Below are 26,028 nucleotides of genomic sequence, written 5' to 3'. Positions count from 1 at the left end.
AGAAAAACAAGGAAATTACCGAGATTTAAATTTATTTAATCTATTTAAAAATTGAGTTTTATTCCTCATTTACTTCCACTACTTCCCTCATTTTCCACTGCAAATTAATGAGATTAATGATTAAATCAATTGAATTTGATGAAACTTTCATTTCATGTTAATCTGTTATTCATTTTTTAGTTGGAAATTATCGTATTTCAAACTTAGTCAAATTTTTATCTAATCGATTTTTATGTAAATTACAAGTAAAATAAAAAAGTAATTATATTCAAGTTTATTGAATAAAATTAAAGATAATTTGAATCTATTTATTTTAAGGCCAAAGAACTTATTCCCACCTTAAGTATGTTGTTTTTCCAAGTTTTTTCTCTTTAATTTTAAAAATCTCGAATTCCCATCCATAGACAGTTAAATCTATTAATTTTGACGGTAAAATTATCATTTCATCTGTAATATTAAAAATAAACTAAAACTTAATCTTTTTCCCCCCCTAAACCTTAAAAACTAAAAGTTTTCCCCTTAGATCAAGTTTTAAAAAATGAAATTTTCTCCCCAAAGATTTAGTTTTCAATCCCTAACATCACCACTAGCAATAAAGAGTTTTTGATGTATCACTATGCTCTAACAGTCTTTTTCCCCTCACCTAAAACTTTGACTAGTGAATTTCTTGTCTAGAAAGTAGGCAATAAAGTACAATTGTGATCTTGGTTGTACATCATGGCATGATGCTTTTGTTGAACATTTGGACATGGGTGAAATGATGATCAACAATGATTATCAATAAAGTTTAGCTGATTTTAATTTTATCTACTTTATGCATCATTTTCCACCACAACAAATGAGGTCGGAATAATACAATCCTCTCTTTCTCACTTTGAAATTATCATGAATAATATTATCAATAAGATAAATAGTATCAATAATTTATGAATAGTATCATTAACAAAATTAACAATATTATCATATAACAATTTGAACTAAACTCAAATTGAATTATCAAATTAAAATTTCATTTTGATTCAATTCGAATCAAGTTAAATTAAACTGGTTTGGGCTTGTGATTTGAATATAGGATTTTTGTGGTTTTGTTAACTAATAAAATAAAAAATGATGTTTATTTAACATTTTCACCTCATATTTCAGTCTTGATAGGGTGAATGAGTGAATTTTATACTTGGTTGGGTGAGTCTAAAGGTATTCTAGATATTTTATGTTTTAGACTATATATGTATAATAGTAAAAAAAAGTGATTATATACATTTTAGGCTATTTTAATTGATATCTCACGAAAAGCTACGTATGTCGTGTTTTTCTGTTGGGAGTTTTCTATTCTTTCTTGTTTTGAAAACAATTTAACAAATAGTGTAGAAATTTAATTTACTGTTGATGAGGCATAAAACAAAGAAAAGCAAGGAAATTACAGAGATTTAAAATGGCTATTGAAATGTAAACTCAAGTTGGCATGTTGTTAATTTTAAGAGTAAAGTTACATGGAAGATGCGAATTAGTTTATGAGATGTGAAATAAATAAAAATAGGAAAGAGAGATTACAGTGGAAACCCACTATATGAAGATGAAGATAAATGAGAGTCAAATTTAGCCTCCAAAATCTAAAAGTTTTTTCAGACTTCTCATTTGATTTTAAAAAAAAAAAAAAAGACAAGAGAATTCATTCAAAATTCTTCGACCCTAAATTTCTTATTTTACTTGAGATATTTTCATATTTTCAATAAAGATATTTGAAGAGTAGAGTCCCTAAAGATGCGTTTGTTTTTGTTGGATTGCTCTTCATTTTCCACAACAAATAAAAAGATTAGAAATAGGGTTGAGTTGATTTATGTTTGAATAAAAATGGAGTCAAATTTGACAAGAATCCATAAATGTTAGTTTAAAATTGAATTCCTTTGAATTTTCTAAAAATATCTGTTTGGATAAATAATATGATTAATAGAATAAATAGTATCATCAGCTTATAAATAATATTGTCAACATGATTAACAATACTATTATATAAGGATTTGAATTAAATTTAAACTAAATTATCATATTAAAATTTTAATACAAATCAAGTTAAATATTTAATTAAATTGAATTAGTTTAGTTTAAATCCAATCACAAATGAAATACAGGGGCTTGAGTTGAGATAGGACCTTTTAGCTTATGATATTTCTATACCATTTGATATAATCCGTTTTACTAACAATTAATAATAAAAAGATTAAAAAAAGAGAAAGACTAGAATAATAATAATAATTTGAAAAAAGAAGGTACAATCGGTACCTTCTATCCTTTTTGAATCTTTAAGTTCAAGATACCACTCGAAAATACTAATTAATTAATGAATGAATGAATATATTTGATAAGGTAATCTGAGAAAGAGACGCATGACATGTTTTCCTGGTAGGAGTTTTCGGTTCTTATTCTGAAAATAATTTATCTGGAATTGTAAGTTGTTGTTGATGAGGTATGAAAGTAAGAAAAAGCAAGGAAGAAATTGATTTTATCAGCTATTAATTTGAAGAGTACGGTCAATATCATGTGGTAATTTCCTAAAATATGCAAATGAGTTAATGAGGTATGAAATAAGAAAAAGCATGAAAGAGAGATTACCAAGTGAAGATGAAGATGAATGATAGTAGCGTCTAAGGGGTAGTTTTGCGTGTTAAAAGGGGTGAGTTTTCAAAGGGGAGAATTTGGGTTTAGGTCTTCCGATGACATAATTAAGATAAAATTTTTTATTTATCTGATTAAATAATTATAGAATTGATTGTTGAACCTAAAGTTTGATCAACTCAATATAATTGATTCGATCTCAAAAGAATAATTTAATTTGAATAAGATTCCTCCTTTAACCAAAAAAAAAAGAAATAGTCAAATTTACTTTCCAAAATCTAAAAGTTTATTCAGTCTCTTCTCTTTGCAAAAAAAACAAAAAAGTTAAAGAATTCATTCAAATTCCTTCTAATTTATTTTTTCATTTACCCCTCAACAGTCTAGAAAGATTTTCTCATGTTTTTCAATTGAAATATTTTCATTTTAATTATTTATAAATGCCCATGTTTTTGTCCAATTAATTATCTTTTAATAATGTTATATATTTAAAAAAATGGTATAATCTAATTAATACAACCAATTAGACATAGTAATAGGCCATGTTAGATCAACTTTAGCCTAAATCATACCATATATTGGTTATGTGGTCAAAGTAATTAATAATGATAAGTTCAATATACTTTATCTATTAGAAGATAGATAGATGACATTGATGTAAACTTTAAAGTTCATTTGACCTTTGATAGATTTCAATAACCTACTATATTGGCAGAATATATCCAATAAAATGAAAACTCATATATTTTGGCCATGAAAAGTCGTTATACATTTCTTTGTTTTATTACTTTCGTATAAGGTTTACTTAATCTTTATTATATATTATTTATTTGTATTTGATTATTGATTATTTTTTCAAGGAAAGAAGTTTGTTTGTTGCTCTCTAGTTTTTGTATTTTTGGTTGGAATTTCTGCCCATAGTTGTTGATATTGGGTTAAAATATTAAAATTACAATGATAGATACCTGCTCGTCTTTTGTACATATCTGACTTTTAAAAGGAAAAGAGTCCATATGGAGGAGGATAAGTACAATAACTCAGCTATTTTGATTTCTAATTGAGAAAAACACATAATAACACTATGATTTACTTTTTGTAGCAACCTCCTGACTAAGTGAGTTAAATTAGTTTTACAAATGGCATGTCGTTTATAAACTTGTTCAATAACAACTTGTCCAGATGCTATAGCTAAGAAGAATGATTACTGGCCTACAAAATTAACAAGCATTCACCTCTTATTTTTCATATGTTATTGCCAAGCTGATGATTGTATCAAACAATAGTTGTAATAATTAAATCTGAAAATAAAATAATAATTAATATTGCACTAAGTGAGAAAATGTCCCATCAACCTTCGGAAGTGACAACAACATTTTGTATTAATCTTGATATATATGTATATTATCTAAAATCTGGGTTATGAAAGTTGCCTATGGAATATTATATTACAACTTGACCTGTAAAAAAAGGGGGTTATTAATATTTATAGATTGTTGGGTTTTTTCTTTTGAATTGTTCTTGATATACACATCTTTGTTTTATTTAATGTTTATTTATACTTGTTTGTGTTTGATGATTGTTTATTTTTATAATAAAAGTAGTTGGTTTGCTACTCTCAAGGTTTTGTATTTTGTTTGTATTTGATTATTTATTACTTTTATGAAAAAAGTAGTTGGTAAATCAATTGAATTTAGTGGAACTTTCATGGATAAATCATTCACAATAAAATCAAAAGCAATTAAATCGAGTTCTCTGTCATATAAGAAAGTTGTTGATTTTTTATTTTCTTTGGTGTTTTTCTCAATATATATTTCTTTGTTTTATTACTTTTGTACAAAGGTTTGCTTATCTTTATTATTATTTATTTGTATTTGATTGTTGATTATTTTTCCGGGAAAGTAGTTGGTTTGTTGCTTATCTTTATTGTTGTAAACATGAGAAGTGTTTGATACTTGCATACATAAAAGTATACAAGTTGAAGCTCAGTATTATGTTATTAAATTCATTAATTAAACTTTGTAGTTATTAATTACTGATTGATTATTGATAACATATTGAATGACTGACTTTTTGTAGCAATGCTCATGGCTAACTGAATTAAATTAGTTTTACAAATGACATGTCCCTTAGAGACTTGTTAAAAAATAACTTGTCCAGATGGAATAGCAATTAAAGTATAACTTTGTTTACATGGTGAGTTTCCACTGTCAAACAATTAAAGTTAAATCAATTGAATTTGGTGGAGCCTTCATAGATGAATGAATTATTCACACTAAAGTTATAAGCAATTAATTCTTGTTCATTGTTTGTATTTGATATAGCTTATATTTTATGAAGAAAGTCGTTGGTATGTTACTCTAAAAGTTTTGTATTTTTCGTTGGATTCTCTACCTATAGTTGTTGATATTAGGTTAAATATTCAATAACAATGATTGATACGTAATGCACAAAATGAGAATAATTTAATGTGTTTTGCTCAAGTTAGAGGGATAGATACATAAATAATCCCAAACCATAGAGTTATACTATTGTTGCTACCTATTTAAATTAAATGCAATGTTATGTCACCCTAATTGTGCAATATATAGTATTATAATGTAATCTAAAATAAAATCATAATTCTATGAAATAGAAAAGACAATATACAATAAATCAGAATTATATCGAATTAAAATTAGATCAAATAGGATTATGTATATAATATGATACAACTAACAAATAAACAATACAAAAAACATTTTATTCATTACAATTGTATTTAATGGATAAGCCTGAACAATTCGAAGAGTTGAGATTTTCCATTTCCGGCCATCCAAAACATCAAAAACCTTTCACAATTGGCTTTAAAGCTGCCAAGTTGCCCAAATTTTGCTATTCTTATCATTATTGTTATTTTTAATAACCCTGATTACCATTCTTTATAATAAAATCTAACTTCTACGATAGGTACAAGTGTCCCCTTGTTTTAACAGTATCATAGATGTTATTGTACTAATTTCATTTTTTCAGCCAACTTCAAAATCCTGACATCATTTAAATGCAGAAGAAAAAGTTGTGTGTCAAGGACTACACGATCGAGTTGTAGAATTCTTCAAGGACTGTGGATTCAAGAAATGGTTTAGTGTGCATAAATTAATCATCCCATTGTTGTGATGGTTGTTTGTAAAGACATCTTTTACTGATGAAATTGAGGATACATAATAATACTAATGGAAACGGGCTCAGGTCAGGTTTGCATGTGTATATTATAATTAATAATAAAGTTTAGCTCTTGCAAGAGCACTTACAAAAGCTAATACTGACTTACCTACTTTAATCTTCATTTTCCACCACAATGAATAATAAAAAAATAATTAATGAATTCAACGGTCTACTCTTACTTTAATTATATCAATTAATTTGGTCACAGAGTGAGTTTCCTTTATCAATTGACTGAATTTGCTGGAACTTCCATATATAATTGAATTGAATTCAAGCAAGCTTGGTTGATGTAATATCCTTTGGATAAAATATGAAAAAGATGTTGGTTATATAAGATATCTTATATCACTTATTGATAATAAAATATGAGTGGCTAAATAACTTGTGAGGTTCTATTACAAAACCCAAAATCAAAATTATGACAAATTGTGTATTCGAAACAGATAATAAGTATTCATACCAACCTTAAAGTTATACCATTGTAGCTATCTATTTAAATTAAGTGCAATGTTGTCCTCATCCTAAACATATGGCTTCACCTCTCTTATGTCCAAATATAATTCTAGAAATCGGCTTAACCAAGTTTTTGCTCGAACCTAGAGGTTGTATATTGTCAAGTTTCAACTTAATTTGAAGGTGTTTGTCCCGTTGAGTTTGCAAACTTAAAAAAGTTTGATTTAAATCAGTTTAAATGATGTTATTTTAATTAGTATATATCAAAATGATATTTTATTAATCAATTTTAGCTCAATTATAATACTAATAAAACTTAATTCAAATTCAATTTAAAACTGTAATCAAACTCGAACTACTTTAAAAGGAGTTTGTCAAGGCAAATTCAAGCAGCTTAGATCCAGCCTATATAATGGCATCATAATAATGTTTTCTACATAAATGATTACTAGTAATACAAGGAGATAAAAATAAACCCCCAAAACAGTATTTGAGTGACAAAAGAGAATATTTCATATATAAAAGAGTATGATTTCAAACATTCTTTAACGATATATCAAGATCAAATCTTTAATTTATTTCGCTATGGGGTTAAGACAGCCATTACACCCCGATTTAAATTATTCAGTATGATTGGTTTCATCACAAATGAAAGGTTCTATTTGAATGAAATTCCTCCTTATAAAATATATATATATATATAAAAGAATGGGGAATTAATCGAGTAAAATTAAATAGTGTTTTACTTTTATTGAACTTGAACTTGAGCTTATCAAATTGAAAATTTTTTTACTTAAAATCAAGTTCGAGACATAAACAATTGATTTGAGTATCACATGAGCTTGATTATAAAAAATATATATTTAAATTTTATAATTTATATATTTATTAATTAATCTTACATTCAAAATAAAAAAATATGATTTTTTGTATAAATACAAAATTTAAAATTTTATTTTATTCAAATTGAATTGTGAGCTCGTAATTTCACAAAATCAACTAAAAACAAACTCAAGTTTGATTTAATCATATAATTTTGTAACCTTAAACCAATTTAATTTAAAAGATTTTTAACCTATGCCGTACATTGCGATGTATTGCGGATGAAATTGAATTATATTTTGTTAATATAAATATAATTTTGATAGTGACTTCTCTCCAATGACCATAGAATAACAGTGATTTCCATTGACTAAACTACTCATTGCAACACCGATAATAAATTATTAATGGTAATGGAAACCAGCTCAGGTTTGCGCAAGTATTATTATTATTATATTAAGCATGAATTATTAATTAATTAATGATGTCTGTGGTCTTCTACAGCCCTCTGTTTTTCTTACTTTAATAAAGTATGATTCTGTTCACACGGTGAGTTTCCACAACCAATCAATTAAAGTTAAATCAATTGAAATATTTTCTTCACTGCAATCTCTCTTCATCATCTTCATTTTTCTTCTCTCTCAATCATTCAGAAATATTTTCACTCACAAACCTCTCTGAAACTAGTTCCCCTGATTTCTTCTGTTTGCATCTTGGTTGCCCTGTTACTTTCTCTGTTTTACCTTCTTTATTGCAGAATCTTTTTGCCCTATTTCTAGTTTTTTTTTTTTTCTGTTTCAATATTTCTTATTTCTTCAACCAAAAAAAAAAACAAACACTTTTTTGCTTTCAGTTATTTCCCGATTACTAGAAAGAATTATCATTTCTCGTATTTATAGTTAATTATTTTCATTTGATTTACTTCTCTTCTGTTTTTCAAACTTGAAAAAAAGTTAAAAAAATGGTTGATGTTGCCGGGAGTGTTGCGGGTGTGGTGAGTCCTGTCCTTCAAGTTGCCCAGTGGTTGGCTGCTCCGATTTGGCGTCAATTTAAGTACTTGTTCAACTACAAGAGCAACTTTGACAATCTCCAAGAAGAAATTGACAAGCTGAAGAATACAAGAGACGAAGTTCGGCATAAGGTTACTGCTGCTGAGAGAAATGTGGAAGAGATCAAACAGAATGTTAAGGACTGGCAGAAAGATGTGGAGAAGACCATTACTGAAGCAGAGCAGTTGATTCAAGCGAAAGCAAACAACCCTCGATGTTTCAAGGGATTGTGCCCCAACTTCATCATCAGCTACAAACAAAGCAAGAAAGCACTCAAATTAAAGCAGGATGATATCGATCCACTACTCCGGCAAGAAAAGGAATTGGGTCCTGTTTCCTATCCCACTAATCCACCGGAGATCTGGCTTAGATCTAGTGAAGATTATTTGGCTTTTGAATCAAGAAACTCCACTGTGAAGTATGTATGGAATGCTTTAAATGATGAGAATGTCTTCATGATTGGTGTTTATGGGATGGGCGGTCTTGGGAAGACCACTCTTGTGCAGGAACTTGGTAGGAAAGCCAAGGAGGAGAAGCTCTTTGATGAGATTGTTTTTGTGGAGGTAAAGAAACATTCAATACAATATTGTTCATCTGTTAAGCTTTGCTTTATTTTCTGGTTCTGACTGGGTTTTTCTTTTTGCCTTGTAGGTTTCAGAATCTCCTGATAGAAAAAAAATTCAAACAACAATTGCAGACAACTTAGGTCTGAAATTCGAAAACGAAAGTGAAAGGGCAAAGAAGCTATATTCAAGAATAAAGGGCAAGAATATTCTTCTAATTCTAGATAACATTTGGGAACCTCTAGAATTTGAAAATTTGATAGGAATTCCATGTGGAGCTGATCGTGGAAGAAATAAACTTTTGTTCACAACAAGAAACTTAGATGTGTTACAGAGGATGGGTTCCACAAATAATTTTGAGATGAGCATTTTAAATGAAGAAGAAGCTTGGACCCTATTCACCAAAATGACAGGTAATTGTGTTATAGAATTTTCATTTGTATGTTTTCTATATCAACACATTTTAATTCTATTTTTTAATTATTTGATATGTTTCGATGTGAATATTAAAATATCAAATTACTTATAACACGAACAAATTCCAACTTCAAATTTTAATTTCACTTGTGTTGTTAATAGAAAACATTATAATTCAATTTTATTATATTCACGCTCCAGATTAAGAGTGAATCAAATCCGAGTTGTTTCAAATTGAATCTACAGTATAGATCAAACGAGTCGATTTTAAACAAGAGCTTTAGATCAATAGCTCAATTTAAGATTGACTTATTTATTCATTCAATAACATTATTTATCCTATCAATAACTTTGTTAACCACTTTGAATTAGACATTGTTGAGTGTTGACAATGTCAGTGGCTCTTCAATGACATTGTTCATCAGATAAAATGAGCTTAAACTGAACATTATGCCTTTGATCCAAGCTCGAAATCCACCCCTATTCTAGACATCAAATTTTTTCTTTGATTTTATTGTGTTAATTGTTTTCCTAAAAATAAGTACTTTTACATTTTTATTAATAAAGTTTAATTTTGAGTGAAAAAGTGTTATTTATGCTAATTAAGGGTGCAAAAGAATTTTGAGGTCAAACCTTGGGTGGAAAATGTCATTTACTCAATGCAGTATTTTGATTTGCGCTTAAAAGCTTAATCAAATTTTACATAATGTGAAGACTGTAAACTATTATGAAGCTTAACTCTAAGGACGATTACAGTTTAATAGATTTTGAACATGAATAAGCATAAATTTTTCCAATGAATTTGTGTATGAATGAATAATCTTAAGAACCTATTTTGCTCTTGTTTGTTATATAGCATTCAAAGATATTAATTCCTATTTTTTTCAAACACTTTGAGAGAGGCACTATTTGCCACTTATTATGTTATACATTTTTTAAAATAAAAATTTAAGAGGAATTATATTTGATATTATAAAATGGAATTCATTTAGATTAAAAAATTTTTGATGGATTTATTTGGAAAAGATTGAAATTCAACATTTATAACTTTTCTTGTTTTTAAATCTAAAGTATGTATGTAAATAGAAAATGCAATTTGTATAATCCTAGATCTTTTTGCAGGAAATATTATTCAAACACATGAATTACATTCTCAAGGAAAAGATGTATGCAAGGAATGCAAAGGATTACCTATTGTAATTTGTACAATGGCTAAAACATTAAAAACCAAGAGTCATCCATCTTATTGGAAGTGTGCATTGCAAGAATTGAGAGCACCTTCTCCAAGAAAGTATACAAGATACCTAGAAGAGGATTACGCAAAGATCGCCTTAAGTTATAAGTATTTAAGAGATGATGAACTTAAGAAAACGTTTTTAATTTCTAGTCTAATGAAAAATAATACTTCCATTTCAAATTTGTTCAAACATATTGTGTATCTGGATGTATTTGATGGAGCTAATTTGACAATGGAAGAAGCACGAGATAGATTAGATATATTGGTTTGTGACCTCAAAGATGCTTGTTTATTGCTTGACGGGTTCAAAAGCGACCAATTTGCTATGCATGATGTTGTTCGTGCTGTTGCCATAACAATTGCATATGTGGATCACCATGTGTTTACAGTAAGAAATGACATTGAACAAGATTGGAAGGATAGAGACAAACTCAAGAAATGCACAATGATCTCTTTACCTAGTGACAATACTATTATTAGTCAACTTTGGCCTAACGATTTGGATTGTCCAAATCTTGAATATTTCTATATGGGGGACTCTCCTTTCAAAATCCCTGTGAAAATCCCAGAGGACCTTTTCATGGTGATGCCAAAGCTTAGAGTATTGAATTTGGATAGGCTATGGCAATCATCATTGCCATCATCAATTGATCTTCTAACAAACCTTCGAACATTGTCTTTAGATAATAGCAAAGTTAAAGATTTTGCTATTATTGGAAAGCTAAAGACATTAAAAGTTCTTAGCTTGCAACGATCAGATATTGAGGAGTTTCCTACAGAATTGGGTCAATTGACTCAGCTAAGGTTGCTAAATTTAAATTATTGTTGGAGATTGGAAGTAATTGCTCCAAATGTGATATCACAATTATCCAAATTAGAAGAATTTTATATAAAGGGATGTCCTATTAAATGGAAGGATGATGTACTCAAGGAATTGAAGCTTTTGTCCAACCTCACCAGTTTAGAATTAGCTATTGAAGTTAACAATTTGCCTAAAGATTTTGTTTCCAAAAAGCTTAGAAGGTACAAAATAACAATACGAGGTGAGTATTACGAAGATTCAATAAGTAAATACTCAAGGATTTTGGCATTTGCCTGTAATTCTACCGTCTCCCAAGAAGAATTAGGTGGAATCAATGATGTTGAAGTCTTACACATCGTCAAATCTTTAGATGACGAGGAGGATCTTGATGAAAAGCAAATGTTGCCATTATTTAATGAGAAGGTTTGGTTAACTATAATCATTAGTACTTCTCTTTTCAAGTGATTAAAATTTTTAGTTAAATTTGACGTGTTTCTCTTCAATTTCGATACTATATAATTTCTTTCAAATTGATTTCATCATTTCATGCTTGATTTTGTAGTTGATATTATTAGAGACAAAAAATAAAACATACTATTAATATTAATAGCATGTCATCTATAAATCTATAAGAACTAGTTATTATTTTTAAAATTTCTCGTGTGAGTTCATATATATTGAAACAACAACTAACTTTGATTGTAGATTATTTTTACTAATTTGATGGCCTTGAAATTGGTCAATATTAGTTTTGGAAAGATTTGGAAGAATTAACTTTCAACTTCTTTTCATGAAAAATTGACAAAGTTGATTTTGAAAGGATGTGATAAAATAAATTATGTGTTTCCATTTTCCATAACCAAAACCCTTTGACAACACCAATACCTTAAGATAGAGAATTGTAAGGTTTTAAAGAAGATTGTTGAAGAAAAAGGAGTAGAAGTGGATAATTGTATCTTTCCAAAGTTAACTAAATTGAAACTTAAATATTCACCAAAACTTAGAGTTTTCTATCTAGGGGTACATGCTTTAGAATTGCCTATGTTAGTAAGGTTGAAGATAATAAGTTGTTCAAACTCCTCATCAAGATATCAAGGCTTCTATATGATAATGGGAAAGGTGAAATTCAAGTTTTAGAATTAAAATCCATTTGCTTGGAGTATAACATATCAATCTCATGTTTATTTCTTTATTGAAAAGAGTATAAATAAGAACTTATTTAGGTGCTCACACACACACAGATATATACATATATAGATTCCAACATTATTTGAGTTTTGAATAAGAAATTAATTTGAATGTTAATAATTTATTGTAAAGATACATAAAATAATTAATAGAGGGATTTTTTTAAGACTAAGTGGTCTATCTTACTTTTGTGGGCTGATATTGTCTCTAAAGCTTGGCTTGTGCTAGTTTGATCTTTCAAATTGGATGTTTGTAGGGGTACGAATTTTGGTCCAACACATATATTTGATAAGTAAGCTTAACATGTAGGTCTATTAAGCCCAAATTGATAAGTAAAGGCCCCCTTGCTTTTGTTTTAATCTAATATTGATTATGAATAATTCCTTACTCATAATTGCTAATGTCATATTTAAACTACTAACTTATATTCCTATTTGGGTCATTTGAATTAAGAATGTTTTAATGTTAGCATGATTTCCACTATTATATTTATATTACAATTTTGAATTTTTTCTTATTTATTTAAAGTTACCTAATTTAGAATAACGTATGTTTAATTACATTACATTTATAAAGTATGTTTAATTACTAGTTTTCATAAATGGTTATTGATTTAAAATAAAAGGTAATATCCAAAAAGCCATTATTTAACACATTTTATTTCTTTTTTTTTTTTTCTGAATTATTCGTTGTGCTTTGATGTGAATATTGTAAAATCAAAGTGATAATAACATTAACAAATTCGAACTTCAAATTTTAATTTGACATGTCTAGTTTAGGGGAAATGTTGCATATTGATGAAATGCAAATGTTGCTATTATTTAATGAGAAGGTTTGATTAATGATAATCCGTAATACTTTTCTTTTCAAGTGACTAAAATTTTCAATTAAATTTTCTATTTTTTGGTAATTAATTTTCAGTTTCATCATTTCATGCTTGATTTCATAGTTGATATTATTAGAGACAAAAGCAAAATACATTGTCAATATTAATGGCATGTCATCTATAAATTTGTAGAACTAATTGTTATTTTATTTTTAATTTCTGATGTGAGTTTGTATATATTGAAACATAAATTAAATTTCATTGCAGGTTATTTTCACTTATTTAATGGTTTTGAAATTGGTTAATATTAGTTTTAGAAAGATTTGGGAGAGTCAATTTTCCACTTCTTCTTATCAAAATTTGACACAGATGATGTTGGTGAATTGTAATAAAATAAAACATGTATTTCCATTTTCCATAACTAAAAGCTTCGGGAAACTCCAATATCTTACGATAAAGAATTGTAAGGTTTTAGAGAAGATTGTTGAAAAAGAAGAAGAAACAGAAGTTGTTAATTTTATCTTTCCACGAATAACTACACTGGAGCTTGAAGATTTACCAAAACTTACCGTTTTCTACAAAGGAGCCCATGCTTTGGAATTGTTGATGTTAAAAACATTGAAGATAAGAAAGTGTCCGAACTTCACTTTAAGATATCACGGCTTTCAAGATAATAATGATGAAGGCGAAATTCAAGATTTGGAATCAAAATCCATCTTCTTTGGGAATAAGGTATGAATCTCCTGTTTATTTTTTCTTGTTAATAGAGTATAAAATATATATATATATATATATATATATATATATATATATATATATATATATATATATATATAATAAACCTAAATTTAGAAAATAAATTAAATAAAAGAATGGCGGATTGAATTTGGATAATTTGTTATGGGAAACTTGTAAATTAACATATTAAAGTACAGGATTTAAATAGTCCAATGTTATTTGATTTTGAAATTAGAAACAAAATTGGAAAGTAATCATAAAATTTAAATTTTGCATTGCTTGTAAGTTGATATAACACAAATATACATGAATAAATGTTAATAATTTATTATAAAGATAAATTAAATCATTAAAAAAGGGTTTTTTTTTTTTTTTAAGACCAAGTAAGCTTAGCATGTGGGCCTATTAAGCCCAAATTGATAAGCAAAGTCCCCTGCTTTGTATTCTTATTTTCTTTTATTTTAATTCACCTTTGTTAAAGTATGGTTGTGGTGTTGTCTTATTTCTCCTTTTCTTTTTAAGTGATTTATACTTTTAATTAAGTATGTCTCTTTTGTCTCTATGATATATAATATTTGTCAAATTGATTTCATCATTTCATGCTTCAGTCCATAGTTGATATTATTAGAGACAATAAAACAAAACACATTGTTAATATTAGTGGGACTTTATCTATAAATCTGGAAGATCTAATTATTATTTTATTTTTTAAATTTTCTCATGTGAATTGGTAGATACTGAAACATTAACTAACATTGACTGCAGGTTGTTTTCACCAATTTGATGGTCTTAGAATTGGTCAATATCAGTTCTGAAAAGATTTGGGAGAGTCAACTTTCAGCTTTTTCTTATCAAAATTTGACACAATTGATTTTGGAGAGATGTGATAAAACAAAATATGCGTTTCCATTTTTCATAGCTAAAAGCCTCCAACAACTCCAATATCTTAAGATAGGGGATTGTAAGGTTTTAGAGAAGATTATTAAAGAGGAAGAAGAAGGAGAAGAAGTGGTTAATTCTATCTTTCCACGGTTAACGGAATTGGAACTTAGAAATTTGCCAAAACTTATTGTTTTCTATCTAGGAGCGGATGCTTTGGAATTGCCAATGTTGAAAACGTTGGAGATATCAAATTGTTCAATCTTCACTTCAACATATCAAGCCTTCCAAGATAATAATAAGGAAGGTGAAATTCAAGTTTCTAAATCAAAATTCATTTGCTTGGAGCATAAGGTATCAATTTCATGTTTATTTCTTTATTTAAAATAGTAAAAATAAAATCTTATTTATTTTGTGGGCTAATATAATCTCCTAGGCTTGGGTTGTACTATAAGTAAGCTTAGCATGTAGGCTTATTAAGCCCAAATTGATAAGTAAAGCCTTGTGTTTTTTGTTTTAATCTAATTTTGATTATGAATAATTCCTTACTCAATAGTTGCTAATTTTATATTTAAACTACTTCCTTATATTTCTATTTGGGTAATTTGAATTAAGAATGTCTTAATGTTAGCATGATTTCCATTATTTTATTTATATTACAATTTTGAATTTTTTATTATTTATTTAAAGTTACCTAATTTGCTACACATTACTAATTAAGGTTGGGCGGTGCAGCATAATACAAATTGGAAAGTAATCATAAAATATAAATTTTGTATTGCTTGTAAGTTGAGATAACACATATATTTATGTGAATAAATGTGAATAATTTATTATAAAGATAAATGAAAATCACTAAAAGAGGGCCCAACATGTTGGCCTATTAAGCCCAAATTGATAAGCAAAGTCCCCTGCTTTATATTCTTATTTTCTTTTATTCTAATTCACCTTTGTTAAAGTATGGTTGTGGTGTTGTCTTATTTCTTCTTTTATTTTTAAGTGATTTAAACTTTCAATTATGTCTCTTTGGTCTCTATGATATATAATATTTGTGAAACTAATTTCATCATTTCATGCTTCATTCCATAGTTGATATTATTAGAGGCAATAAAACGAAACACATTGTTAATATTAATGGTACTTCATCTATAAAGTTGTAAGATCTAATTATTATTTTATTTTTAAAATTTTCTCATATGAGTTGATAGATATTGAAACATTACCTAACATTGATTGCAGGTTATTTTCACCAATTTGATGGTCTTGAAATTGGTCAATATTAGTTCTGGAAAGATTTGGAAGAGTCAACTTTCAACTTCTTTTTATCAAAATTTGACACAATTGAGTTTGGAGAGATGTCATAAAATAAAATATGTGTTTCCATTTTTCATAGTCAAAAGCCTCCAACAACTCCAACACCTTATAATAAAGGATTGTAAGGTTTTAGAGAAGATTGTTGAAGAAGAAGAAGAAGGAGTAGAAGTAGTTGATTCTATCTTTCCACGGTTAATGGAATTGGAGTTTAGGTTTTTACCAGAACTTACTGTTTTCTATCTAGGAGTAGATGCTTTGGAATTGCCCATGTTGAATACGTTGGAGATAATAAATTGTCCAAATTTCACTTTAACGTACCAAGGCTTCCAAGATAATAATGAGGAAGGTGAAATTCAAGTTTCAGAAACAAAATCCATTTGCTTAGAGCATAAGGTATCAATCTCATCCTTAGTTGCTAATTTCATATTTAAACTACTTTCTTATATTCCTATTTTGGTAATTGAATTAAGAATGTGTTAATGTTAGCATGATTTCCACTATTATATTTGTATTATAATTTTGATTTTTTTCTTATTTAAATATACCTAATTTGTTACTCATCTGTTTGACATTTCCTTTATACTTCCGACATTTAAAAAGTATGTTTAATTACTAGTTTTCCTAAATAGCTTCTTTTTTTTCTTTTACTATAATTTTAATGTTGATTTAAAATAAAAGGTAATATCGAATAAGCCATTAATTAATTTGATTATTGCATTTTATGAATTTAACCATGTGCTCAAATGTTTTCAATTATTGATTTATCCAGCAATTATTACCCAAACTTTTCTAATTGCTTCCCTAATTTGTATTTGACAACAATTAAAGTTTTGTTTAAAGATTATCTTAATTAAACTGAATGGATTTTGTTTGAATGGATTTGTAGATCAATTCTGATTTGAAGGTATTTAAATTTGAGGATGATGGGAGAACCATTACTTGGGAGAGTCAATCTAAAACTCTAGAAACCTCCCACGGAAATTTTTCAGTGAAACTCCTTCAGAAATTTTACACTTTCGAAGAGGTCAAAGTATCTGAGAGCCTATCCAAAGAAAGTAAAAGCCTATTTGATCTTCCATATTTTGAAGTTCTATATATAGATAATTGTTATGGATTGATGAGTCTATCGACATTCTCAACTTATTTTCAGAATCTTAAAGTTCTTAAGTTAAGTTATTGCCACGGGTTGATAAACAAGTTAATAACATCTTCAATGGCTAAAAGTTTGATGCAGTTGAGAGAAATGAGTATATGCTTTTGTGAATTGCTAACTGAAGTAGTAGAAGATGAGACTGATACAATAGCTGACATTGTTTTTAACAATTTGAAGAAGTTGTCACTTAAAGAATTAGATAGTCTTACTTGCTTTTGTTCTAGGTATTACTCTTTCAATTTTCCATCTTTGGAAAAGTTAATTATAAAAAGATGCCCCAATATGAAGACATTTTGTCCAGGAATTTTAAGCGCTCCAAAGTTGGTAGAGATTGAGAAGAATGACTTGAATACAACCATACAACAAGCACACAAAAAAAGGGTATGTATTCAAGTAATTAGTTTAAATATATTTCTATAATTTTTTAAAAATATCATATTTTTAGCTCTTATTATAATAAATTGTGTTTTAAAAAATGTTGACCTTGATACTACAAAACAAGAAATAGCTCGTGTATATGCTCAAACATTTTTGTTGAACTAGTGGTTGCAACACTCAAACAATAAACTACTTGTATGTTTTTCTAAGAAATTTCTAAAAGCACTATTTTATATTTCTAATGACCATCAATTCATCATTTTTTAATCTCCCTGTTCCTTTTAAATATATATATATGTTTTCAATGGCGATATTATTTTTAATTTGATTGACATGTTTTTTTGTAGGTTAACTTCGATTTGAATAAATTGTCATTAAATGGAAGAGATATCATGTCAATTTGGCAAGGAGAGTTCAAAGAGAAATTTGGTAGAGTAGAAACTCTTGAATTGATTAAAGATGAATATGTGCATATTCCAGTTTATATCCTTCGAAAGTTTATCAATCTAGAAAAACTCAAACTGAAAGTCAGTTCGTACGAAGAGATATTCTCATATGGAAAAAGTGAGGAACATGTTGGAGCATTTGCAAAATTGAAACAGCTAAAATTGCAAGGGCTTTTGCATTTAAAGTGCATTTGGAAACAAGACTTTCGATTCAAATCAATTCTTCAAAATCTTCATTCTTTAAAAGTAGAATCTTGTCACAATTTGATGATTCCATTGCCACCGTCATCAGCTTTTGAAAATTTGTGGTCTTTGAAGGTAACTCATTGTAATGGAATGCAAAATTTAATGACATCCTCAACAGCCAAAAGCCTGGTATGTCTAAGAAGACTGTCAATAATAGGATGTGAAATGATGACAGAAGTATTGGCAAATGAGGGAGATATAGAGAAAGATGAAATTGTTTTTGAGAATTTACGAGAATTGTCCTTGCTTGATTTAAAAAGTCTCACATGCTTCTGTTATGAGAATTACACCTTAAAATTCCCACGTTTGTCAGTATTAAATGTGCGTAAATGCTTCAAGATGAAGATTTTCTTTGGAAAAGACTTAAACATGCCAGAGTTAGAATTTTTGAATGGGAAAGATTGTTCAAGTGACATTAATTTGGTCACACAACAATTACAAAATGGTATGTATTCATTTATTTAACATTTATATATATATATATATATATATATATATATATATATATTATAGTCTTTTTAGTTCTCATTCATTGAATTAATACCAATAAATCCTCAATGTTCTTAATTATTGATGTTGTCTTTTATTAAAAGCCTCTAGGTACATATAACGAAGCTACAATATTTACAATTTATGTATAAGTTACAATAAATTGAGTATATGTTCTTTTCAAGTATTAAGGTGCTTGTTGAGGAAATTCGTCATTTTATTATTTAACTGATATATTATGCTTATTAAGGAAGTTCTATATGATTGCAGATTGTTCAAAGTTATGGGAAAGATATATCCCTATCGGTCCCATGGTAGGAAAGTGCAAAATCATATGGTAAGTGTGTGGTTTTAGATGAGTTGGCATTTCTCCTTGAACATATTTCAAAATAATATATATATATATATTGCCTTTAAACTTTCAATTGATTAATAAATTAATAATTGACAATTTTCCTTCCGTGATGTGTTGTTCTTTATGATCACAGATGGTTCTGAGTTTTCCGGCGGAACTTCAGAATGAAGCCTCTGCATAGATTATGAGGCATTGTAGCTCATGTTCCATTTGTTTAAGTAAGGGCCATTATTCCGCCTCCAGTTTCTGCTTTTATCCATCTTCAATTAATTGTGATGTTCTTGTTCTGATTCTGAAAGTGTTAAAACTTATGTTTCCTTCTGTTTCAATACAAAAATATTGCTTGAAGAATGAGCTAATGCAGTCCTACTACCATTACAAAATAGTACGTATTCATTTACTTGTATCAATATACTTTTTGTTGTAGACTTCTTCATTGCCTTCATTGAATAAAAACTAATCAAGTTGTTGCTCTTTGTGATCACAGAATTTTCAGTTTTCTGTGAAAGATTTGCAGGAGAAAAAGAGTAAGATAGTACACTGAAATGCCCTTCAACATGCAGCAAAATCATCTGGTGAGTGAGTGGTGTTAGATGAGTTTTAGTGGGCTGGCTCAGGCCACAAGGCCACCTACCATGCGGGCTGCGTCAAAGCAGGCCCAGCATGGCCCACTGCTGTGTCTATTTCTTGGTATCAAAATCTCAAATCAGTAGAATCCGGCCCTCACTGACAATATATTTCTACAGCAGCAACACTACCACCTATCCTTCTGTCATAGAGGCTCATCCATCTGAACCTAATCAAATTGCTCTTGGCATGAGTGATGGAGCAGTCCATGTAGTCAAGCCTTCTAATACCGAGACAACAGATAACTGCCGCGGCATATAAGATGAGAAAGGTTAGACCACAAGAAGTATAGACGCATTGACCTGCACATATTTTTTGGTTCTTAGTTTTGAACATCACCCTTTTCACTCTTTAACCTAGGTGAGAATTTAAAAATTTCAATCTAATTCTACCATCTTCCTAGAAGAAACATGTGGAATCAGTCTTATGTATAGTCAAATCTTCGGACGATGATAAGGATCTTGATGAAAGTCTGCTCTAGAAGATAATGGCGATGACACCATTCCTAGAGATCACTTTTGGAAGTCTGCTTCGGTATTCAGCTTTTTGGTTTCAGTTCATTGTCAATTTCAAACGAGCCATAATGACCACCTGCGTTGTCTCCCTTCTCTACTGTAACCCTATCAAAATCACCGACAGTCATCTGCTTAACTGCCAGAAATCCAGGTCATTTTCGTTGTCTCAAATTAATTGAATGTGTGTGTTAATGTTTATTAATTTTTTTAATTTTGCAGAAGAGTTTGCCAAGTTGTTACCAAATCTGTTCAGCATGTTCAGCGAAATTGGTGCCAAATGACTTCAATAAACTGAGAGCAGATCACAAGTTGAAATTGATGTCGTTTTTGTTAGATTTTAGTTGAAAAGTGGATATAATGTGAATCAGGAGCTTTTGTTAGGATCTATGTGATGAAGCTTTAGTTTTAAAACATGGTTTACTTGAAATGTTGTTTGAGAATGTTGACTGCTAGGTAGTATTCGATTTGGGAAGGTCCATCAAGGATCATAAAGTGCAAATACATTGAATTGAATGGCTCCTGAATATATATCGGTTATAAATCTGTTATGCATTAGATTGTTCTTCAACTTGAGCATATATAATTTGATAGTGTATTGATACTGAAACCAACTGTTTATATTTTTAGCAATTTGCTTTTAAAACTGATAATTATACCAATACTTACAAAATTTAGCAGGTGGTTCTACTGAAATTGATAACGGCAGAATTTGAAGCTTGTGTACATTAGGTTTGGCTATGTAGAAACAATGTTCATCTTGCATTGCATGATAAAGTTACAATGATTGAAACTGCAGAGCTAGCGAGACTATTTGTTTGATGATTGGATGGACTTTGTTTTGAGACTGACGGACTAACATAATGAGGAATATGCTAACCTTTAGAAGTCTTGTTTTTGTTGGGTTTTCAGTCAGTTATGAACCAAGGAGAGGACTCAATGTATGTTTGAAGCCTATCTTCCCTTTTGTCTTGTTCCTTTTTGTAGCTTCTACTTTTTTGGTTGTTTTTCGTTTTGGTCGCCACCATTTTGTTGTGCAGAAAGCTAGAACTGGCAATGCATGTCAGATGGTGATCTTATATATTCATGTATGATGAACACAACTGGTTTATGACATTTCCCAATATAACCAGAAACTCCACAGATACTCTTGGCTCAGGACGTCACAAGTGCTCATTTCTAATAGGTTGCTTGTCTAGTTGTATTCTATTGCACAGACCAAAGGTTCCTTTCCTTGACAGAACCTAGCCAAGCCTTTTCAGACCCAATTTATATTCCTACCCATATATTCTTTTGCTTTTAGCTTGACTGAAGAAGAAATTAGTGAATGATGTTTTCACTTAATTTTTTTTCTACGTTGTGTGTTATCTTAGTTAGATGTCCAACTTATATTCTAACTTTTGATTATGGTTCCTTCAACGGATGATGGGAAGTTTTTTAAAAACAGTTACAGGCTAGATGAATTTTCTCCCCAGAAAAAATATCAGCTTATATAAGCCAAGACGATCTGCATATAGCGGAAAAAACTACTGAGGGAGAACTTGATTTTTCTGCCCGGTGTCATGATGATGGAGACTGAGGAGGTAGGGAAGGTTTAGTTGTAGCAACTATGTCAGTTCTCACTAGTAACTGAGAATTCTCTGTTTGGATATGATAATGGAGGTTAGTATGAAAGAGAGACAGAATTATTCCTGCAGGCAGGGAACACTTTAGAAGGTTTTCCTTGTATGATGATGTATTCGGCAATGGTTTTTGGAATGAAAATGGGCATTGTTGCCATGCCTGTCTGTTTATGTACTCAAACCACCCTTTTCTCTTGTTTATTATGGACTGTCCCAATGTAAAGATGTTTAACTTAAAATAGGATTGGTACGTGTATATACTTTTAACTATATGAATAGGTAAATATATACTCTGTCATTATATGATTGAATTAGGTATTATTTTATTATTATTTCATAATCATCTAATCACATAATAATATATCATGTATATATTCATTTATATATTCAAAATGTGTATACATAGTTTTACATATGATTACATTTCCTGATATCAGTGCTGACACAATGGTGGGAGATGAGATGAGAAGTGGACTCTCTGGAGGTCAACAAAGGAGAGTTCAGGTAATTTTTCATAAATGCATCTGCTCCACTTGGTGGTAATGTTTATGGAATAGATGATTCAAAGAATTAGATGACTGCTATTTTAAACCTTGAACGATGAATTTTTCATTAAAATATGCAGGAGAGATGGTTGGTCCTGCAAAATATCAAATGAAATGGTTTAGACAGTTCAATTGTATATCGGATTTTTGCTTGTCTGCAGGAGCTGGTGCATATCACAGATGCTGCTGTATTGATTCATTTCTTCAGCCGGCTTCAGAAACCTTTGATGGCATCACTTTGATGCAGAAGGAAAGGCTGTGTATCAAGTACCACACTATCAATGTAAAATTTGTGGACTCTGGATTCAGGTGTTATTCATAGAAAAAATGTAGCTGACTTTCTTCATGAGACAAGTAAATGACAACCTACAATCATTTGTTTTTCCATTTTATCATTTGATTCCCTTCCTTTAATTGGCTGCCAACAACACCCAAATTATATCAGAATGAAAGCTCAAAACCAGAAAACATTGAATGAACAAACTGCTGCTAACCTTCTCACCAATCGCGTTTAAAGCTTCAATTCTTCCATCAACATTCACTTGGCTGTTAACAAAACAACAAACAAGAGAATTTTGAGACGAATACTGAATACACATAAAAACTCAAAACGAAACAAAAATATATCTGATAACTCAAAACGAAATTGAATAATTACAAAATTAGACAGGATTTTATTAAAGCAGCATTTAATCAGTTTAATATCTTCGCTTACGAAGCATTGTTCAATGAGTGGTAAATTATGCATGGCTTGGCGTCGAAATAGGCCTCAGTCGCCGGCTGTTCTTTAATCTTCTTTAATCGACGAGGCTTTTTCTACAGCAACATTTAATGCCATGCATAGTTGTATGTTAAGAGCTTCATATAAAGATTATGCGCCTAAGCAAGATCAAGGGTTGGGGTTACCCAATTACAATACAAAAAATTAGGTTAGGATTAGAGTTGGATCCGAAAGGCAAAGAATTTCTGGAGCTTTACTTACATTCTAGAAGTTTATTATATGTTGTGCAATCAAAACAAAGTCTAGATCAAAGTTAAGCCAAATCCGAATATAGATTGAATTAAGCTTAGCTCAAATCTATAGTGGTCGACTTAAACTCGAGCTTATTCAAGTTGACTTAGAATGTTTTAAAAGAATCACAGTTGAATGAATAGTATTGTCCACACTATAAATTGAATTTATATCAAAATATTTCTAAGTTAATGATTCGTGATCTTTTAAAAGATAAAATAATCTTTATTTCTCCTCCATCTTTATTCTTAAAAGACTGTTTCTTGTCATTGATGGTGCACAAATGAAAAGTTTCTTAAAAAATATATCCACCAAGAAAAAATTCTAACGACAAATACCTTTTTTTTCATGACCGTGTCAAACAAAGAAAGACATATTGCAATCAGCCAAAAGACTATTTCTCACCCAAATTTTAGCCCAATCTTAAAAACACACTTGCGACAAATAAAAAATTCTAACACCCACACATAAACTAATTTCTGTTAAAATTTTTAGTTATAGGTAAAGATAAAATTGTTAGTTTAATAATATTATTAAAAATATATATAATTCATTATATTTCCCCCCAAGTTTTAAAAACCAATAACTTTACCCTTACTTAAAGTTTTCAAAATTTGAAAAGTAACATTTTCCCCCAAAACCTAGGGTTTTTTTTTGCTCCTCTCCGACCATCGATGTTGTCAACCCTAAGTTATAAATGAAACTCCAACCACCATCCTAGGCACAAACTTCATCAATGAAGGCATATCGATTCGTTTGAATCAACGAAGAGCATTATCGCTAGTAGCCAGAGAAGGGAACAAAAAAAACCATAGGTTTAGGGGGGGGGGATGTTACTTTTCAAAGTTTAAAAATTTTATATAGGGGTAAAGGTGTTAGTCTTTAAAACCTAGGGGAAAAATATGATGAATTATATATCTTTGTAATATTATTGTTAAAATGATGATTTTATCCTTATTTATAACTAAAAATTTTAACAGAAGTTAACTCATGAGTATGTGTTTAGGTTTTTCATCTGTCGCAAGTGTATTTTCGAGATTAGGCTAAAACTTGGGTGGAAAATAGTCTTTTAGCCATTGCAATCTCCATGCAACAAAAGTATCCAACAGAGTAAACACAAAAACCTACACCAAAAGAAAGCAAGCCCCAACCACAACTCTTGAAAGTGTGTCAAATCTTCTTCAAAGATAGAATTCAAGAGACGAGAATCAGGGGAAAACCAAGCCTAAACACTAACTAAAAGTAGTCAATCCCAACACTAACTAAATGTTGGAAGTTTTACAAGAAGCTTAAATGTAGATCCAATGGTGGATGATCTTTTTTAGTTCCAATTATATTTGAAAATATTTTCGCAGTCTCCTTGCAATCATTTCCATGCATCCTTAGCTTTTCTAGTTCATGTTCTTCAGAGAAGTTCAATGAGAAAAGTTGAAGAGTCTCCATCACTCTTTGAGGTTCATTTGCAGAGAGACCATGATGCTTTTGTCTTTGAGACTTATCTGATATTTTGTGATGCTTTTGTCTTTCCTTGGCTTTATGGTTTTGAAACCAGGAAAAAATACTACTTTCAATCTTGTTAGTGTATGCCTTAGAAACTATTTATGTTGTCAGTTTTGAGGCATTTTATCTTATATGTACACTTATCGTGACTTATTAATAAAAGAAGTAATCTTTTTGTACATATGCATAAGTTATTCCCTTTATTTGTGATGGTATAAAGTATGTAAGTGAACTATTCCGATGACTTACTTAATATACAAATTGAGTCATCGAATTATTCCCTACGAACGTGACATAACTTGTGTAATTATATCACATAGTAGACATATCGAATACCTCTGTTGAATACCCTAAAATGACATTAGTGCGGGTGACGATAATGGTCATGTCATTAAGATATTGGTATAGATCAATAATTAGAAAATCATTTTTTGAATATGACTAATAACAATAAGTCACATAGTTATTAAATCATAGTTAATGACTTATCGTAAGAACGTATTAGTGTACGAAGTAATCTTTTGACTTGAGACGTCATAGTTAGATTCAATACGAATACACATGATTTATTTGGTGCATAAATACAGGGTTAATCACATCCTGTAAGACAAACCATATTGCTCATATGTTATTTGTATATGAAAAAGAATGATGGCCAAGATAGAATTCATTGACTCAGAAAGTAGAGACGTGAATATTCGTTGATTGGACCCATATTCGAGTTCCAAAGTGAACATTGATAAATATTGAAAATCGAATCTCTGACCAGATTATAATGTAAGTTATACCAAGGATGTTCGTTGGGATATGTTCCCAATATTTAAATTGGCATTCTGTATAAAATCAAAACTAGGGCTTTGATGATCTATGAGTCTGAAATCAATTTGGATTACACAACAAAAAAAATCGCCTACACGGAACGTACAATTGGAGATATTAGGTTTGATGAAGAATTTCTTCATCTTGGTCTAGGGGCAATGACACATTACTAAATATTTATCATAGTCTTTGAATTTTCGGATATACTTTCGGATTGTCCAAAAG

The 26,028-nt window shown here is 29.4% G+C and overlaps 2 protein-coding genes across 4 annotated transcripts; both read left to right on the top strand.

The window, feature by feature from the left end:
- The first annotated feature begins 7,588 nt into the window (after window positions 1-7,588).
- On the top strand, window positions 7,589-11,619 carry LOC123205215 (probable disease resistance protein At4g27220). Its single transcript, XM_044622144.1, has 3 exons — window positions 7,589-8,698; window positions 8,787-9,111; window positions 10,238-11,619. The coding sequence occupies exons 1-3, from the start codon at window positions 8,048-8,050 to the stop codon at window positions 11,617-11,619; spliced, it is 2,358 nt and encodes a 785-aa protein (XP_044478079.1). The 5' UTR covers window positions 7,589-8,047.
- Window positions 11,620-19,782: 8,163 nt separating this feature from the next.
- Window positions 19,783-22,864, top strand: LOC123205207. 3 transcript variants are annotated; one of them, XM_044622138.1, is made up of 4 exons: window positions 19,864-20,064; window positions 20,154-20,459; window positions 22,365-22,431; window positions 22,634-22,864. In XM_044622138.1, exons 2-4 carry the CDS (start codon window positions 20,281-20,283, stop codon window positions 22,712-22,714), a joined length of 327 nt encoding a protein of 108 aa, XP_044478073.1. In that variant the 5' UTR covers window positions 19,864-20,064; window positions 20,154-20,280; the 3' UTR covers window positions 22,715-22,864. The 3 variants fall into 3 exon arrangements, 2 of the variants coding, with proteins under 2 accessions (XP_044478073.1, XP_044478072.1); XM_044622137.1 differs by having other exon boundaries at window positions 19,865-20,459; window positions 22,553-22,864; XR_006499825.1 differs by lacking the exons at window positions 22,365-22,431; window positions 22,634-22,864 and adding an exon at window positions 20,528-20,860 and having other exon boundaries at window positions 19,783-20,459.
- The last annotated feature ends 3,164 nt before the right edge of the window (window positions 22,865-26,028 follow it).

Source organism: Mangifera indica, unplaced genomic scaffold (genome assembly GCF_011075055.1).
Source record: "Mangifera indica cultivar Alphonso unplaced genomic scaffold, CATAS_Mindica_2.1 Un_0002, whole genome shotgun sequence".
Classification (NCBI taxonomy): Eukaryota; Viridiplantae; Streptophyta; class Magnoliopsida; order Sapindales; family Anacardiaceae; genus Mangifera; species Mangifera indica.
Note: the sequence above shows the minus strand (reverse complement) of the source record. Positions and strands in the feature narration are given on the sequence as shown.